At 45.8% G+C, this 18263-nt stretch overlaps 2 protein-coding genes across 2 annotated transcripts in view; one reads left to right on the plus strand and one right to left on the minus strand.

The window, feature by feature from the left end:
• LOC144106956 (uncharacterized) overlaps window positions 1–18263 on the plus strand; it is a 180150-nt gene that overhangs the window by 65734 nt on the left and 96153 nt on the right. The window lies entirely within an intron of this gene.
• LOC144106957 (ATP-dependent RNA helicase DHX30-like) overlaps window positions 1–18263 on the minus strand; it is a 47890-nt gene that overhangs the window by 6983 nt on the left and 22644 nt on the right. Inside the window, exons 5-6 of the mRNA XM_077639922.1 lie at window positions 17215–17373; window positions 7129–7255 (exon numbers count right to left, since the gene is read on the minus strand). Of these exons, the coding sequence (XP_077496048.1) occupies window positions 7163–7255; window positions 17215–17373 (252 nt within the window). The 3' untranslated portion in view covers window positions 7129–7162. The remainder of the gene's footprint in view (window positions 1–7128; window positions 7256–17214; window positions 17374–18263) is intronic.

The following is an 18263-nucleotide window of genomic DNA, read 5'->3' on the forward strand; positions in this document are numbered from 1 at the left end:
TGCTGCATTTTATTCCGAAATTGTCATTTCCGCTCTTCATAGGTGTGAAACAAATATTTTGCCCCACAGGGCCTTCTGCTACATGCAGACATTGGTGAGAGGCAACACCATGGGTTCCCGAGCATCCGCAGGGACATCCCCGCAGAGGATGTGAGACAGCGCTGGCATTGCCAGCGGCGCAGATGATTACACTGGCGGACCTGCCTCGCGCAGACCAGAAGCTCTCGCTCGTGCAATGGAGAATGCTTTCGGCAACTGGCCTGGCCAACAACGTCACCAGCCGCGGCTACCGGGACTTCCAATGAATGTGGACCTCCCACCACAAGTGGTGACATCGGACGACAGCTTCAATGCACGCAACGCCGCACCCACCGGCTCTGCGCTCCTGCCAGTCCTGTCCCTCCACTTGGCCTTGCTGCTGCACGCCCGGTGTTCGCGCCTGGTTTTCGACAGCTTCTCCTCACTGCCATGTACGCACCTACCGTCATATCCAGTGAGCTCCTCCAGCCCTATCAGCGCTCCTTCCTCGGCTGCCCAGCCTACCCGCTTTTATGCCAGAGACCCCGTTTTGTGGCTGGTGTTGCTGGACTCGCACTTTCATGTCAACGTGTCCAGCCAGCGGCTACGCTATCAGCACGTCAGCCGCGAACTCTCACCCAGTCTCCTGGCACAACTGTGGTTGCCGCCTCCAGGCCCCGACATATACGCCGACTTCAAGAAGGGCCTGATGGCGGATTTTGGCTTGAAGCTCCTGCTGACTCTCTCCTGAGCTGTTTTGGCTTTCCCTCTGCCCGCTGCTACGTAGGTGCCCCTCCCAACACCGGTCTCTGACTATCGTCGCCACTGTATGTGCCCCCACACATGGTTTGGCAAGTGCCACGCGAGGGCGCTTCAGTCTCTTGCCAACCTTCTCAACCAGCTACCTCAAACTACCTCCCAGTCTCTCTCAAGTTTGCTTCACCGGCCCCTATGGGAGGCCATCCACTTGTGATCTCCCAACCCACGGCACCTTCTGCCTTGCCCTGTTTCCCAGCTGTGGCGACTGCCCTTGGTCCAATACTGGCAGCACCCTCTCTCGACCTGGGCCCGGACTCGCTTCTAGTCCCAAGTTCTAGTCCCTAGTCCTTCTCTTCAATGGCGGCGGCTTCCACACACCATCCCTTCGTCTGCACCCACTGAGCCAGCGCAAAGCACATATCACCTGTAACTCCTCCCACGGGTGCATTTTCTGCAAGGTCTAGAATTAGCCTAGACTTGAAGAGGGAACGGAAGAAGCTAGCGAAGAAGAAGACCATTAACGAGTTAGCCGTAAGAGGGAAAGCACAGGAGTTTAGGATAGCGCTGCAAAACAGATACTCGGCTTTAACTGAGGAAGATGATCTTGATGTTCATTCAATGCACGATAACCTGACATCAATAATTACGGAGTGCGCAGTAGAAGTAGGCGGTAGGACAGTTCGAAAAGATACCGGGAAGCTATCACAGGTTACGAAAGATCTGATTAAGAAGCGCCAAAACATGAAGGCATCTAACACTACCGATAGAATAGAACTAACGGAGCTATCAAAGTTAATAAATAAGCGCAAGGTAGCCGACATAAGGAAGTTTAATATGGAGAGAATCGAGCATGCTCTAAAGAACGGAGGTAGCCTAAAAACAGTGAAGAGGAAACTAGGCATAGGTAAAAACCAGATGTATGCATTAAGAGACAAGCAGGGCAATGTCATTAGCAATATGGATAAGATAGTTAACGTAGTCGAAGAGTTCTACACAGACCTGTACAGTAGCCAATGTAATCAGAACGCTAATGAGAAAGACAGCAGTGCACAGCAATGCGTCATCCCGCCAGTAACGAAAGATGACGTAAAGAAAGCCTTAGAAGCAATGAAAAGGGGAAAAGCAGCTGGGGAGGATCAGGTAACAGCAGATCTGTTGAAGGATGGAGGGGACATCGTGCTAGAAAAACTAGCCACCCTGTATACGCAATGCCTTAGGACCTCGACTGTACCAGAAGCTTGGAAGAATGCAAACATTATCTTAATTCATAAGAAGGGAGACGCCAAGGACTTGAAAAATTACAGGCCGATCAGCTTACTATCCGTTGCCTACAAAGTATTTACTAAGGTAATCGCTAATAGAGTCAGGGCAACGTTAGACTTTAATCAACCAAATGATCAGGCAGGCTTTCGTAAAGGATATTCTACAATAGATCATATTCACACCATCAATCAGGTGATAGAGAAATGCGCAGAATATAACCAACCTCTATATATAGCTTTCATTGATTACGAGAAAGCATTCGACTCAGTGGAAACCTCAGCAGTCATACAGGCATTGCGTAATCAGGGGGTAGAAGAGCCTTATGTCAAAATACTGGAAGATATATATAGCAACTGCACAGCTACTATAGTCCTCCATAAAGTCAGCAATAAAATTCCAATAAGGAAGGGCGTCAGGCAAGGAGACACGATCTCGCCAATGCTGTTCACCGCATGTTTGCAGGAGGTATTTCGAGGCCTGAATTGGGAACAGTTGGGAATAAGAATAAATGGAGAATACCTAAATAATCTGAGATTTGCTGATGACATTGCCTTGCTGAGTCACTCAGGAGGTGAACTGCAAATCATGATCAACGAGTTAGACAGGCAGAGCAGATCGATGGGTCTAAAAATTAACATGCAGAAAACCAAGGTAATGTTCAACAGCCTAGCAAGGGAACAACAGTTCACAATTGGCAGCGAGAGCCTAGAAATTGTGCCGGAATATGTCTACTTAGGGCAGGTAGTGACAGCTGATCCGGATCATGAGAGGGAGATAACTAGAAGGATAAGAATGGGGTGGAGCGCATATGGCAAATTCTCGCAGATCATGAGTGGCAGTTTACCAATTTCCCTCAAGAGGAAAGTGTACAACAGCATAATCTTACCGGTACTCACCTACGGGGCAGAAACGTGGAGGCTAACGAAAAGAGTTCAGCTTAAGTTAAGGACAACGCAGCGAGCCATGGAAAGAAAAATGATAGGTGTAACGTTAAGAGATCGGAAGCGGGCAGAGTGGGTGAGGGAACAAACACGGGTTAATGACATCCTAGTCGAAATCAAGAGAAAGAAATGGGCTTGGGCAGGGCATGTAATGCGAAGGCAAGATAACCGCTGGTCTTTAAGGGTAACGGAGTGGGTTCCAAGAGAAAGTAAGCGTAGCAGGGGGCGGCAGAAGGTTAGATGGGCGGATGAGATTAAGAAGTTTGCAGGCAAAGGGTGGATGCAGCTGGCAAAGGATAGGGTTAATTGGAGAGACATGGGAGAGGCCTTTGCCCTGCAGTGGGTGTAGTAGGGCTGATGATGATGATGATGATGACATTTTCTGGCCCACTTCAACCCAACTGCCGGCCCCCCCAGTACACCTTCTGACTGCAGCACGCCTAGCTCGCCTCCAATTCCTCGACCTCTCCAGCCTGTTCCTTATGTCATCATCCTCATCCTTTGGCTCCCCTCAAACTTTGCGCAGCAGCCAGGCTCGACCGCCTGAGCTTGTTTCACCCACCCAGCAGCCTGCACGAACCTGTGTCCTGGATTTGACCAACCTGTACTTCACCCGCCCAGCGGCCTGCACGAATCTATGTCCTGGATTTGACCAACCTATACAAACTTGTATGTACCGTTTTTTTTCCTTTATCACGCACCGCACAGGGGGGGAGCACCTGTGGCGGCGCTGGCATCACCAGCGGTGCTGATAAAGATGACGTTGGCGTGACCTGCCTCGCGCCGACCAGAAGTTCTCGCACGTGCAACGGAGAACGCTTTCGGAAACCGGCCTGGCCAATGTCAGCAGCCCGCTCCACTGGCTCACCAGCCGCGGCTACTGGGACCTCCAATAAATGTGGTTCACCCACCACAGATGATAGTGAGCAGTGCGACACCATGAACCCGAGCACCCGCGCCTAGCTGTGCATGGCATCGCCGTGTCCGGGAAAAAAGGGGTTCCTGGTGGTTGAGCCAATGTTGAGGGTTTAGAACTTCAAGGCCCCTCGGCAAAGGCAACATGTACACCACTTTTGCCCCAGCTTCCTGTAGACAGCACCTCCGGCCTGACCCAACCAGGGGAAATCAGCAGTTGCCTTTTCCTGTCTCCCCCTCCATCTTTCACTTTCATATCTCTCCTTCTCACAACTCTCCTATCTCGTACTCACTTCTTGGTTTTTCCTTTTTTTTGGTGGCGAGGGTTAACCTTGTGTGGCCAACCACGACCCTGAGTTGTGTCATATTTGGTATATTGTTGGGATGTACAGCTGGCGTGGGCAGGACTTGCTTGGCAAGTTCCTGTCCCATTCCTGGCACCATGGCTGATAAAACTTAAGATTTTATTGCTACCCCCGTTTTCCAAACCTGATCGCTAGACTCTAAAAAGAGGGCGGAGCGATGAAGACTTTTTCAAAAAAAAGTGTCAATCCCAAAATTCTGTTATCTATAGCAAAGCTGACGACAAACAAGCAAGACTGATATCTCTGTTTCTGGTAGCAAAGTGCCTGACAGATACCTTAGGCCTTGGGTACAAGGTATAAAAAATGGCCAGCGGCGACTTACTGCTCGAACTACACTTGACACCGTCCAACACTCAAAACTTGAAAACAGGGAACGCACTTGCTTACCATTTCAATAGTCATTTCACGAATGTTGGAATACCTGTGAATCAGATACCCAATTCAGAAATGCCGATAAAGACATGCGCCGACAATCTTTTTCTTGAGCCTACCGACAAATTAGAAGTTTACAGGACATTCATGAATTTAAACAATAGCAAGGCCTTGGACGCAGATAACCTTAAAATAAAACCAGTTAAATATGTCATAAAATTCATAGCTCCTGTGATTGCTCATATTTTTAACTTGGTTCTAGAAACAGGCGTCTATCCTGTCGAAATGAAGAAAAGTAGGGTGAGCGTCATATTCAAGGGCGGTGACAGAAACGACACAAGCAATTATAGGCCAGTCTCTGTCATTCCTGTCTTTTCTAAAGGATTAGAGTAGGTGATATTCACTCGCATGTCTAAATTTTTCCATTGTAAGAATAATATATGTGACGCCCAATTCGGCTTCCGGAAAGGGCGATCAACAGAAACCGCCCTGCTAACGCTTAAGGAAATTACTGTGCAAAATATTCAAGAAAACATTTTCACTCTCGGCCTGTTTATCGATTTTAGTAAGGCGTTTGACTGCCTCAACCCATAATATTTTAATTTACAACCTTTCACTTAGTGGAATCCGCGGAACACCTCTTGCTTTAATAAAGTCGTACTTAGAAAACAGGAAGCAGGCAGTGTACATAGATAATCAGAAATCCCGTTTTTTACCAGTGCAAAATGGTGTACCACAAGGCAGTGTATTAGGGCCTTCACTTTTTAATATATACATAAATGATATCGTGAACATTGATTCAAGCGTAAAATTTATCATATATGCAAATGACAGCAGCATAATTTCGGGTCCGAATGTAGATGATTTAATTATCAAATGTAATCAAATACTTGACAAATTACACCTCTGGTCCAATTTAAATTGCATTAGGATAAATCCTACAAAGACGAAAGTAGTAATATTTACAGCTAAAAATAAGATAGTCAAAACATGCCATGCTGTCAGATGCCAGGGCCAAGAAGTTCAAGTAGTGAATGAACATAGAATTCTCGGGGTTACGTTTTCTTCAAACTTAAGTTGGGATAAACACATAGAAAACTGGCCGCAGTGATGGGAATCTTATCTCGCTGCCGACATCTTCTAACACAGACCAAAATCCAAATTTATCACGCACTGTTTGCTCCACATATCGACTACTGTGGTCTAGTATGGGCCACAACGACAAAAGGAAACGTTGCAAAGATAGTTGTACTTCAAAAAAGGATGATGCGACATATTGCAAACCTTGACTACCTGTCTCCCACGCGAAGTGCTTTTATAAGCTACAACATCATTAGTGCTGAATATATGTATCCGTATCGCCTGCTCCGCTCTTTTTACTTTTCCACTGTAGCTTTTCAAGACTTTTTAATGAATCTAGGATCTCTAAAAAGAAGACATGTTACACTATCCACACGTAATGATGATGTCTGGGTCCATCAGAAATTTGGAAATAATTATAAATTTCAGTCACTACAGCATAATCTGCCATTTATTCTAAATGAGCATAAATGTGTGATGAGTTGCGGCATTAAAGAACTGAGAATGTATTTTCTATTCAAAGAATGAATGGCTATGCATGTTTACCTTTTCATTTGCAAGTGCCGTTTTTCATGAACATGTATGTATTCTATTTTTCTTTATATTTCTGTCTGCTTAACTTCTCTTGTTGGTATTGTGCTGTGTTCAAAACTATAAGTACAGTTACTAAAGACACATTTTGAAATCACATGCTGTTTAGTTAATAATTTGATTGCATTTCTGCTATTGTATAACTCATTGTTCTTTGCATTTCTTGATGTCAATTAATATGGACACTACCTGTTGCTGTAAACCACTACTGCCTTGTAGAAGGCGTCATGGGCCAAGTCAAGCTGTCGAGACAGCTTTTAGCTCTTGACCCTTTCCAGGATCCATTATTTCTAGAAAAATAAAGAATTCAATTGAATTGTATCGATAGGGGAGATTCCTGTCTCCATCACGTCACACATATTTCTAAACACAGTTCGAGGCATCCTAAAATTGATTTTTAGAAGTACGGAAAGCTGAGCAAGTTTGTTACTGTTATCCATGGTAAAACAGCGCAGAAAAAACACAAGGACGGAACAAACAAGATGACACGAGCGCTGTACACACATGCGTAATAAATCACCAGTTGAAACAGCGCTCGTGTCGTCGTGTTTGTTCCGTCCTTGTGTTTTTTCCGCGCTGTTTTACCATGGATAAAATTGATTTTGTTCACCTCTCTGAAAAAAAAATGCTTGAAGGCCTTACCGACCAAGATGTCATAAATGTTCAGTGGATAAAGATCCAGCAGTATAACAAGGAAATAGACACGAAACACCTGATCCTCACTTTCAACACCAGCACTGTGCACTGCTTGAAAGCATTGAAGTCGACTACCTGAAAATAAATGTGCAGATGTTTCAATTGCCATAGGTTTGGTCACTACTCACAGAGTTGTCCCGGCCGCAAAACTTGTGCAAAATGTTAGAAGAACCACCAATCAGATGAATGTGTTGCTGCCCCGTGGTGCGCAAATTCTGAAGGAGACCATGCTGTATACTCCAGGACTTGTCCGTTCTGGAAAAAAGAAGAAAAAATTACTCTGAAAACTACTGAAAACATTTCTTTCAAAGAAGCTAGAAGGCGATACGCTAAAACAAGCAGATTCTCCGTCACTGCAAAAACAAACTTCGGCAATGTGGTGCGTGGCCGCAGCACACCACACCAGGCTTCGGCACCTGTCCAGGCTACACGCGGTGAGCCTCTGGCGGGGCCACCCGCACCCTCGGGTGGAGTAGCTAACACTAATCTGCCAACGCCAAAAGAGGCCATGCAGATCACCAGGGTAGCGGGCCTCAACATATTTTCCCACAGATCGAGGTCTACGTAAAAGGTATGCGTGCATTCTGCACGGTCGTCCAGCGCCTCTGAAGAGGCAATGTACATGACCCAAGGCAGCCAGCCCGATGCCGTCCCCGACATATGGACGTGCAGCTCCTTGGATCGATCAAAAAATTTGAGCCCCCGAGTAACGGGGCTAAATACAAGTTAATTTAATTTGTCTTCAGAGACACACAACATAAAGATATGGCTTTCATAATACACTGGAAATGCAGAGGACACGTAAATAACTATAACGACATGAAAGACATTTTAAATAGGGGTGTGCAAATATTGAAATTTTCGAATACGAATATAAAGAAAAAATGGCTTCGAATAACAAATATCTGGTAAGCACAAAAATAAATTCACAAAAGATAAACAACCAAAGATTGCTGCTCATATTTTTTTCAAAATAGTGTAAGGCCTTTGCAACTGAAATAAACAAAACCAGACTGCCTGAGCACCGTATAAAAAAAAATCATGATGTGCGCAGAAATGTATACTACTTAATTGAACAGCATAACTGTATCCAACCTGCAATGTGGTCAGGCAAAATGAAATCCATAACATGACAAGACTGGAAACAAAAATAACATGATGGCTAGTAAAACCTCATTAATTCGGAGTTCAAAGAGCCGACAGAAATGCCCGGGTTAGTCGAAGGTCGATTTATAAAATGCCTCGCGGCCCGGAAAAAAAAACTACCGAAAATGCGGTAGTCTTATGAGGCGGCTCTATCATGCAAACACCTGTAATCACGTGACGAGCACAGAGTTTCGGCGTGCTGGAATACATCGCGAACGTAAGCGAGATGGGAACGCACATTGACGTCGGAATGGCGAGACTGCTTCTAAAAAGGAAAAAAAAATTAACCAGTGACGCGTCAGTCAGCATCTGAAAGCGGCACAGTGCTGAGATTGGACTACTGGCGAACGCGCGGGCCGACAATTGCCATTGCCACGGTCGAGTGGCGAAGCTCAGAAACCAAAACTACGCGGCCAAGTTAATTTTTTGACCTAGTGACAGGGGCCCTCCGAACGTTGTCACGCCTGCCGTTACGCCCACTTAAGAGGTGCATGGGTTAGAGTGCACCATGCAATAAATAGGCGGGATTTTTACAGTATCGCTTGCCCTGTTATGACACCTCGACTCACCCCTTCGGGAGCCTCACGCGAAATTCCGCAAGTAGGCTTTCCCGCATAGCGTAGTTTCACCAAAACAAGATGGCGGTGGTCACGCTCGGAGAGTTAAGGTGACAAAACGAAAGCCATGGGTGTGGGCATTAATTAGATCACATATTACAGAAGGATAAAAAATAAACGCGCTTTCGTGTTGCAATTGTTAGAAGCGGGTCGTCCCTCATCTTGTTCGCAGCACGTGTGGTATGTGGGAAAGTCCACTTGAGGAATTGTGCACAAGGTCAAGTCTAGCGGCTTCGGAATGCGATCGGTCCACGCGATAAACGATGAAGAAGAAAACAGGGTCTTTATATTGTTTTCCTAGGAGTTTAAACTCTAAATTCAGATAATTTGCCCAGATATTGTGCTTTTGCCACAATCAAATTTACGAAAGTCGGCACGGTATGCGATCACTGCAGAGTATTCGGGAATTTTCGAATATTCGGAAATTCACGAATATCATTCCTCTAATACGAATATCAACCGAATATGAAACTTATTCGATTGATATGCGAAATTTCGAATATTTGCACACCCCTAATTTTAAACAATTTTTCTTGTTGCTCTATGTGTGCAGGAAACCAATTTAGGCCCTCAGCAGACAAAGGTGCTAAAGAATTACACTGCCTTCTGCCATGACCGAGAGGGAGCTGGCAGACTCTCAGGAGGGGTAGCCATCATTGTGCAACCTGGAGTAGCTAGCAGCTCGTGAGCGCAAATTGAAAACTTGTTTCAAAGCTGTAGCAGCCACTGTGGTTGCTTAACAAAACAATTACACTTTGCTGCATTTAACTTGAACCACACCTCGAAGTAACGCAGCGTGAATTAGAGACCCTTTTAGAACATCTACAAGAACCATACTTGATAGTTGGAGATTTTAATGCGCACTCTTGTTTTTGGGGCCATGAGAAAACTGATAGAAGAGGTCAGGTCATTAAAGATTTCATACTAACAATATTTATTTACTGAACACCGGTAGACCTACTTATTGCTCTCCTAGTTCAGGAAAAATGAGCGTTTTAGATTTGTCTTTGAGCTCTGTCTGTTTTTAGCGATTTTGAATGGGATGTTTTAGACAATCCCTATGGAAGCGATCATCTGCCAGATGAAATCAACCTTTCATCCCCACACACCACGGCATTGGAAACTGCATTTAGCAGACACGCAATTTTTTAGAAAAGAAGCCACTTTAGAAAAAATTGTTTTAAAAAATCCTAATGTCAATGAAATAAACGAAAAGTTCGAAAATTGTATTCTTGCTGCCACGTACTTGGCTATCCCTCAGTCTTCAGGAGTAGTACAACAGAACTATAAAGTGTGGTGGACACGAGATTGCAAAGAGGCAAAAACAACAAATTAAAGCTTGGGGTATATTTCGTAGATACCCCACGCAGGAGAACCTTATAAATTTTAAAAATCAAGAGCTAAATCTCAGTACATACGTCCCAATGCTGAAAAAGCATCATGGCAGAGTTTTGTTTTCTCTATAAACAGCCAAGTCTCATCGAAAAAAATGTGGGAGGCAGTACACAAACTAGATGGCCGCTACTCCCCATTCACAGTTCCTCTTCCGACAGCCCCTGGTGTACAGACAAATATAAAAGACCAAGCAGATATATTAGGTGAACATTTTGCCACTGCATCTAGTTCCTCTCATTATATAGACTCAATTTTAAAATATAAAAATGCAGCCAAAAAACAAAGACTGCCGACAATGAAGAGTGCTTACAAAGCATATAATAGCCTGATTACACGAGAAGAAATTAACAGCATACTTTCTTCCGGTAAACATACTACACCAGGATCTGATTCTATTAATTACAAAATGCTTGCCCATCTGCCTGAACCCGCTACAGCCTCGTTTCTGAAATTTTTTTACAAAATAGGGGTATCAGGAGATCTACCGGACGCTTGGAAAAAAGCCATTATTGTACCATCGTTGAAGCCGGGAAAGGTACCTACCTCCCCTGGCAATTACAGGCCTATAGCCCTGACAAGCATACTTGCCATATCCTTTGAAAGCGTTCTGAACATTAGGTCAAAGTTTGTATTAGAATCCCATGATCTTCTTCACATCCATCAGTGAGGGTGTAAAAAAGCATGCTCTACAACCGACCATCTTGTCTGCCTTGAGAACACAGTCCGAGAAGCATTTATACATAAGCAATACTGCCTTGCGGTCTTTTTTGATTTAGAGAAAGCCTATGACACCACATGTAGGTTTGGCATTCTGCGGGACCTTGGAGACCTTGCTGAAATGCTTGAGTGACTTTTTGTCCAACCGTTCATTTCAAGTACGCCCGAGTGCCACTCTTTCTAAGAACTTCATTCAATAGAACGGTGTGCCTCAGGGGTGCATTTCAAGCACTATGCTTTTCATAGTAAAAATAAATTCCCTACCAAAAATAATTCCAAAAGCCATCATGTATTCAATCTATGTCGACGATCTCCAGATTGCTTGAACATCCTCTAGCGTTTTATAGTCTGAGAGGCAAATACAGCTGACAGTAAATAAACTAACAACATGGGCAGATAAAAATGGTTTCAAGTTTTCCACACACAAGTCGGTAGCAGTTCTTTTCTTGCTTAGAAGAGGGCTGCACACTGATCCCACCCTTTATCTGAATGAAGTCTCGCTACCAGTAAAAGTTGAGCCCAAGTTTTTGGGAATAACATTTGACAAAGACTCATATTCCTGCCACACATAAACGTCTCAAAAAGAAAGCTTCTCGATCCCTCATTGTACTAAAAGTACTCTCAAGAAAACACTGTGGTTCTGATAGGACTTGTCTTTTACAAATTTATCGCTCAGTAGTACACTCTCCTTTAGATTATGGATGCATAGACCCGCGTCTCCCCTTAATGAGTCAGTGAGGCCATCATACCTTAAACAACTGGATCCAGTACATAATTTAGGTTTGCAGCTTTCCACTGGAACATACAGGATGTGACCCATAAACAGTCTGTATGTAGAAACTAACGAACCATCACTTACATACAGAAGAACGATGCTCACATGTTCATACATTCAAAAAATTTGTTTACTACCTAAACACATCTGTCACCAAATAGTAACAAAGTGCCTATCTAAAACCCTGTTTAAAAAAAAACTGCAAAGTACCAGGCCACTCCCCCTGCATTTTGAAGAGACGTGCCAAAATCTTGACGTACTAGATCAACTACCTGGCATTGCTCGAAGACGAGGTCCACTGCCTCCATGGTACAAATTTTTTGCAATATGTGATTTCACTCTTACACAGCTTCATAAAAAACAAACTCCGCAGCAACATATAATACAAGAATTTCTTGCACTTGAGGAAATATATGGTGACTTCATAGATTTTTATACTGATGGTTCAAAGACGGATGTTTATGTGGGAAGCGCAGATGATTGGCGTGCGTTTGCACCACTGAGCCTTGACAGTGCAAATGGATGCGCGGGGAATGAAAAGTCATAATCACGACAGCCCAGAACCCTCGCCTAAACGGACCCGTAAGGCACGAAGGATACCCTGGGTATGGTCCCTACCCTGAGAAGCCTGGGAAGTGCAAATAAGCCAAGAGAACGCGCATTATGAAGTGCTTTCCAACTTTGTTCTCTGAATGACGGACACCGAGCGATAGAGAGAAAACCTGCCTGGTGATCACAGGAGTGAGGCTTAGACAAGACAGGGTAGGAAAACCCGGGAAGCCGGCAAGTCAGCAGCCGATGGAAATGCTCGAGATGAGGCAAAGATGCAGGTGAGACGAAGCCCGCTACCGCCCGGCTTGCTGATCGATCCCCAGTACGTTGGCGGCACTCCAGGCGTTAAGAACTAACCATTAACTGCGTTAGTTCACGACAGTTTACCCTTATATTTGATTAGATTTAGGTTTTAATACAGACGTCAACAATTAATAGTTTGCAATTAATTTTGCGGGTTAATGGAAGTGTACCGTAGGTAAGGTTAGGTTTAAGGCTAGGTTTGGTTTCTGTTAACATACTGCAAGGCTTCAGTGCAGCGATTTTTTGTCCGGGGTCACAAAAGAAAGCAATAGGCTGTTTTCCGGATCAGTCCAAAACTAACGAGCTTTCTCTCCTGCAGGACTATTAAAGCCTCCCTCAATGCAGCAGTATGATGCAGCTTCATCGGGCGAGCCAGCCACCGCACAACTCTCGTCTCTCCAGTCTCTAATCATTATGATCTCGCTCGTCTATAGTCTGATTCATACAACAGGTGCAATGGCATGAAACGTACGGAAATAGTCCGCATTAAAAATAAACGAAAGCATGTTAGTCTGCGCTCATTTTGTGGCCAGACGGTTTAAGGCACGACAAAGCGATTGAGTAGTCAGTAATGAGAGTGCATTTATATGAGCTCATGATCAACGTTTCATGAAATAAGCCTACAGGTAAAGCATTTATTTTTTGGACGGCACAAGGAACGCTTTATTTTTTGGTAGCAGATGTAGGCAGTGCAAACAAGAAGTCCTAGGGTGTTTCCTGTGGGTACGTGCCCAGAGCCGGCGCTCTTGGTGTACGCCAGAACCAGTCTGCGCATGCGCAGGAGACGCCAGCGAACCTCGGTGAGTGTTAGATATCGGCGCCAGCGTGCACGTCGGAAGAGAAGTCCAGTTTACAACAATCGAAGGACCGTGGGGCTCTCGGTGATTCTTCATGGCTTGAAGCCTTTTCAGGTTCCCCGAACTCTACTTCACAGTTTGAGTTCTCCCTTCAGTGCCTCCCCAACCCCTTTCTTTCACAGCTTGAAATTCTTTGTCGGCTCGAGAGGGGGAGCAAGCCAGTGCCAGGAACATGGAGATGCATGCCCCTTTTCGACGCCCGGGAAGCGCCCTTGGAAAATGGAGTTCCATCTGTCTGGGGGGCATGCAGAGTTTCCGACCACAGCCATGCTATGAATACCCGTCACACAGCCAGTTTCAATGGCCATCGAGTAAGGGCCTTCGAAATTTTCAATTGCCTTTGAACTCGAAGTTGTGCCGCTGCTACATGGTAAATCTCAGCGTGGTGCCGCAATCGCTACTTTGGATTTTCCAAAAATAACAAAAATAATTGATAAATGTATACCAAATGCTGAAATATGCACATGTCATTTAAAACCCTTTTAACTGCACGTATGCGACGGACAGATGCAGACACCGGGCCTCTTCAATTATCCGCCTTTGGCAGCCCGTGGGCTGCCTGTGGGCTGCCAGAGCGCGGAGCCAGGTGCTCGATTTTCTCGGGTTGCTCCGCACACTTCCGATGGCTGCCCACAACACATTCGTTTTTCTCTGGCTGGGCAGTTTCAGGCTGCCAGCGGGCAGCCAGACTCGCCAGGACGATTTTGTGCAGGCAGTGCTCGGGCTACTAGCAGACAACGGAGAGGTGGTGTTGTAGCGGGAAGCGCGCGTGGCCATTTTTATATGGACTAGAAGGACCGCGGTTCTTCATGCGATGTTTTGCGTGATGCAGGCGCTTGTTTCGACTTGACGACGATGTATATCGTCTGTGTCGCCTCTAATGGTACCTTTTGCGATAGTTGTCGCTGTTTATCTGTTTCTTTTGCATACGTGTGTGTGATCGCAGTTTCAACGTCTCACCGCCTCGCAAGCACAAATGCGACGCTTCATTTTACGATTGCAAATAGTTCTGATTCACAAAATATTTTCGGCTGTTAATTTCGTGCGCCCGGCTGATATTGCGATGGAGTTCAGGGCCTTTCAAGAGAGCGGCCGTAGGTTCCAGCTTCGAGTACACACTCAGACACGCGCGTATATGCATGTGCTGAATGTGTTTGGCGAGGTGTTAGTTGATCGCAATACCACAGCTTACGGTCTTCATTGCATCCTGCACAATGGAAAGGAAAATATGATTAGAGAAATGCTTGACTGATTGAAACATGTGCTTTATTAAAAGCCTTCATGAGCACACTGCTCGATGCATCTCAGCGCGCGCATATACGAGGCGACACAGTTGTCACTTATGGCAGCCAATTTAGCTAGTGCTGGTTCTGTCGTCGCCAACTGTCGTACAGGTTGATGACTACGATGACCATGTGACTATGATGCCGTTTGCTGTCAGGGGCGAACTTGCTGGCAGCCAGCGGGCTGCCCGAGCCCTGTTAATCGAAGAGGCCCACTGCTGTAGCCACTCTAATACAAGACGAGCCAAAACCAAGCCAGTCCAACTGCGTCAGAGCGCTGCAGGCTTAACACCTGAAAAATCGCCTTGATATCTCAAAAACAAAGCTATTGGCTTTTCCCACAATGCCGTGGCGGTCTTTAAACTGTTGCAGCCACCCAGTGCAACCACAAAAGTTCTCTTCCCCAATTGCCATGACAAACCATTTGGCCTTCTCAATTAACATGGGGCCATCCACAGGGATGTTTTTCGCTCGGACTTTGAGAAACCGCACACATACAGCACCTTTTCAACTTTGTCGAAAACAGCAGTGCGCACAAGACAAGCTCCCGAGCGACTTTGCTCACCTGCTTTGAGTGTGATGCCCTGCTTGTTTTTTAACAGTGCACTCAGAGTGCTCAGCGGATTGCCGAATGCGTGCACTCCGGACTTCTTTTCGCCATTCTCAATGCGCTGTCTCATCTCAAGCTTTGTTGCGAAGTCGATTCTCTCTTTTACATCCGTAGATGCCATAGCTCACTAGATGACAGTAGCCATGCATGCTACAATCGACACGTTGAAAACAAAAACACGCACATGAAAAATGTGACAGGCCCCACACTGGCCGATGGAGTCAACTGGAGTCGGTCAAGGAGGCACAAAGGAAAATGAATGAGAGAGACGAAGAAAACTCAGCGGAAATGCGCCGTTGGTGCTAGTTAGGCCAGTCGTGGGGCACAGCGGGTGCAACCACCTAAACCACCGCCTGGCTCGTGGCCTCCGCGATCGGCTCCGGTGGTGCGCCTGGCGTGGAGGCCACGTCTCACTCTTTCTAGTTCTCTCGTCTTCCTCACCAGTGAGGAGGCCTCACTTAGGGCCGGTTTTCTGCCTTTCCCAAGGAGGCATGGCTTGCAAACGTCACCGCTCGCCTCAGTACCGCGCGTTGTGCAACCCGAGATGCGAGTGTCTTTCGGGAAAGCGCACTTCCCAGGGACCTCGCGCGGTGCTCGAAATATCGAACGGCCGGCGAAACTGGAGCTCGATATACTATGCAACTGTCCTTTATGTTTACATAGTATTTTCAAGGGGATAATCTTTGTGTTCAATACAGCCAATAATTCGAAATATGCGGGTTCGACTGTACTTGCGTAATGAACACACTTGCATAATGAACCCACATCCCCACTTTTGTCAGTGGAAATTATTTTTTTTTAAATGAATAGCTTTTCATACCGCATTCCTGTTCTCGCGCCGTCCGCAGCGCAGACCTTGGCAGCGCGACAATATGCTGGAAGCTGATAATACCACAGCATGTTTATTTTTTGAGGAGAGCTCCAATGGAAGGCCAGGGGAGGGGGCTCTCTGAACTTGGCAGAGCACCAAGGCGCTGGTGGTGTTGGCTCGCTGGGCACAATCTGTGCTACTGTGTGCTTAGAAAGCCGGCAAGTGCTCAAGCATCAGAGAGAAACGTAGCAAAAATGCCTAACCCCTCACTGTCCAGCGTGTTATTTTCAACTTGGCATAAACAACGCGCACCTGACCTTGATGGCCGGAGTTCAGTATGTTCGTTTTATCTCGCCGCGATTCACCATCGCGGCCGGGTATCGCACTGTGATATAGCAAACGCCTTCCAGCGTGAACGAAGCGTTCGCCACCGTCTGAATGCATGCTTTTGTTGATGGTGGGTGGGGGGATGGATGGATTGACGGACGGATGGGTGGGAGGATGCATATGAAATTTTGACTCCACCAAAAAAATATGTTTAAACTTTTTAACCACATAATGAACTATCCCCCCAAATTGATGTCAACTTTTCTGGAAGTGGGTTCATTACGCGAATATATACTGCAGGTTAGGTTAGGTTTAGGTTTAAAGTCACAAAGCAATTTAGGCTATGAGGGATGTCGTAGCAGACGGCTCTGGATAATTTCCATGACCTGAGGTTCTTTAGAGTGCACTGACATCACGCAGGACATGGGGCTCTAGCATTTCGCATCCATCGAAATGCACGAAGACAAAAGGAGAATTGCTGTCCAATGATTTGAGTTCATCCTCTACCACTCTGCTTTTTGCACTTCTACCTGCCAGGTTGGATCAGTGGTTAGGGTGCTTGGATACTGGGCCGGAGGACATGGGTTCAATTCCAACCACAGTGGTCACGCTTTGATGAAGGTGAAATGGAAATGGCACCTGTGTGCTGTACAATGTCAGTGCACGTTAAACAACTCCAGGTGGTTGAAATTAATCCATAGCCCCCCACTACGGCGTCCCTTTCAGCCCAGATTCGGGATGTTAAAACCAAACCTTTTTTTTGCTTTTTGGGATATGTGGCAAAGGCAGACAATGCCCTTGCCAAACATCGCCATGCTTACCTTTCGCAGTGCATCCTGGGGCACTAAGTTGTCAGCCACAAGGTCCTCGAGAAAGTACTGAGTCAGAGGATGGATCTTTCCAGGAATCCTGATGATGGGCGCACCGTTGACGTACTCAGAAAACTTCTCCACATTGATAGTGGCACTCATCAGGACCACCTGTTAGGTGAAGCGAGAAAAATGTCTGTCTGCAAAAAGCCCAGTAAAATTTCTTTATTTCAAAGTAATCAGGACCTCACAAATATTCTAATTAAGAGGGTTTTCGATTTAACCAAGGACAGCCAAAAAATTCACAGGGACACCTAATTAAATAACGTGTTGGCCAAGCTACAGTATTAGAAGATGTTCATGCCTTTACCGGAGGTGACGTCATTTTCCTCCAGTCAGCTAGCAAAGTTCATGACTGACGACACATTTTCTTTCCGATGATTTTCTTTCTAATGCCACTGCATTAAAATAGGACCCAGGCAAAATATTTTACTGTGGGAATGCATCATCCTTATTGGACAAACTTTGCAATTACTTGAAGTAATTGGAGACATTGGTAACCTAACCCTCTAACCATGGCACACCACACAAGGAAACTGTGCAGGCCAGCGTGGCACACAGTCAGCCGGTCACCGACAAGGAACAAGAAAAAACTAGAATTCCGCTGTTATGTTCTTGGATGCTGCATTTTCCTGGCTGCTACGTCTTCGTGAGCCAGTCCTGTCCAAGCTTCCATAGAAACCCGTGCAACAGAAACTTGGCTGTTACATTGTAACTGTGGCAGCTTTCCCACATGCTACGTCACGAATGTCATTTCAAGGTAGTGGTTCATCCCGTGCCAGCATTCTGACAGCCAACAATCGGGGCGCACAGAATGGCAATGGAGCCAAAGAGGTACTCTATACTCAATAGCAGGTTGGCCGTCACCATGTTCGGCGACCTGCGGCATGTTGCACCTATGTCAATGCTGAGCACACTCACAGTCAGCGTGAAGCTTGTCATGAGAGCTGGTGCAGCTTCATCACTGTTGAGACACGAGCACAAACTAATGAAGGCGCGAA

The sequence above is a fragment of the Amblyomma americanum genome, chromosome 10 (assembly GCF_052857255.1).
Source record: "Amblyomma americanum isolate KBUSLIRL-KWMA chromosome 10, ASM5285725v1, whole genome shotgun sequence".
NCBI lineage: Eukaryota > Metazoa > Arthropoda > Arachnida > Ixodida > Ixodidae > Amblyomma > Amblyomma americanum.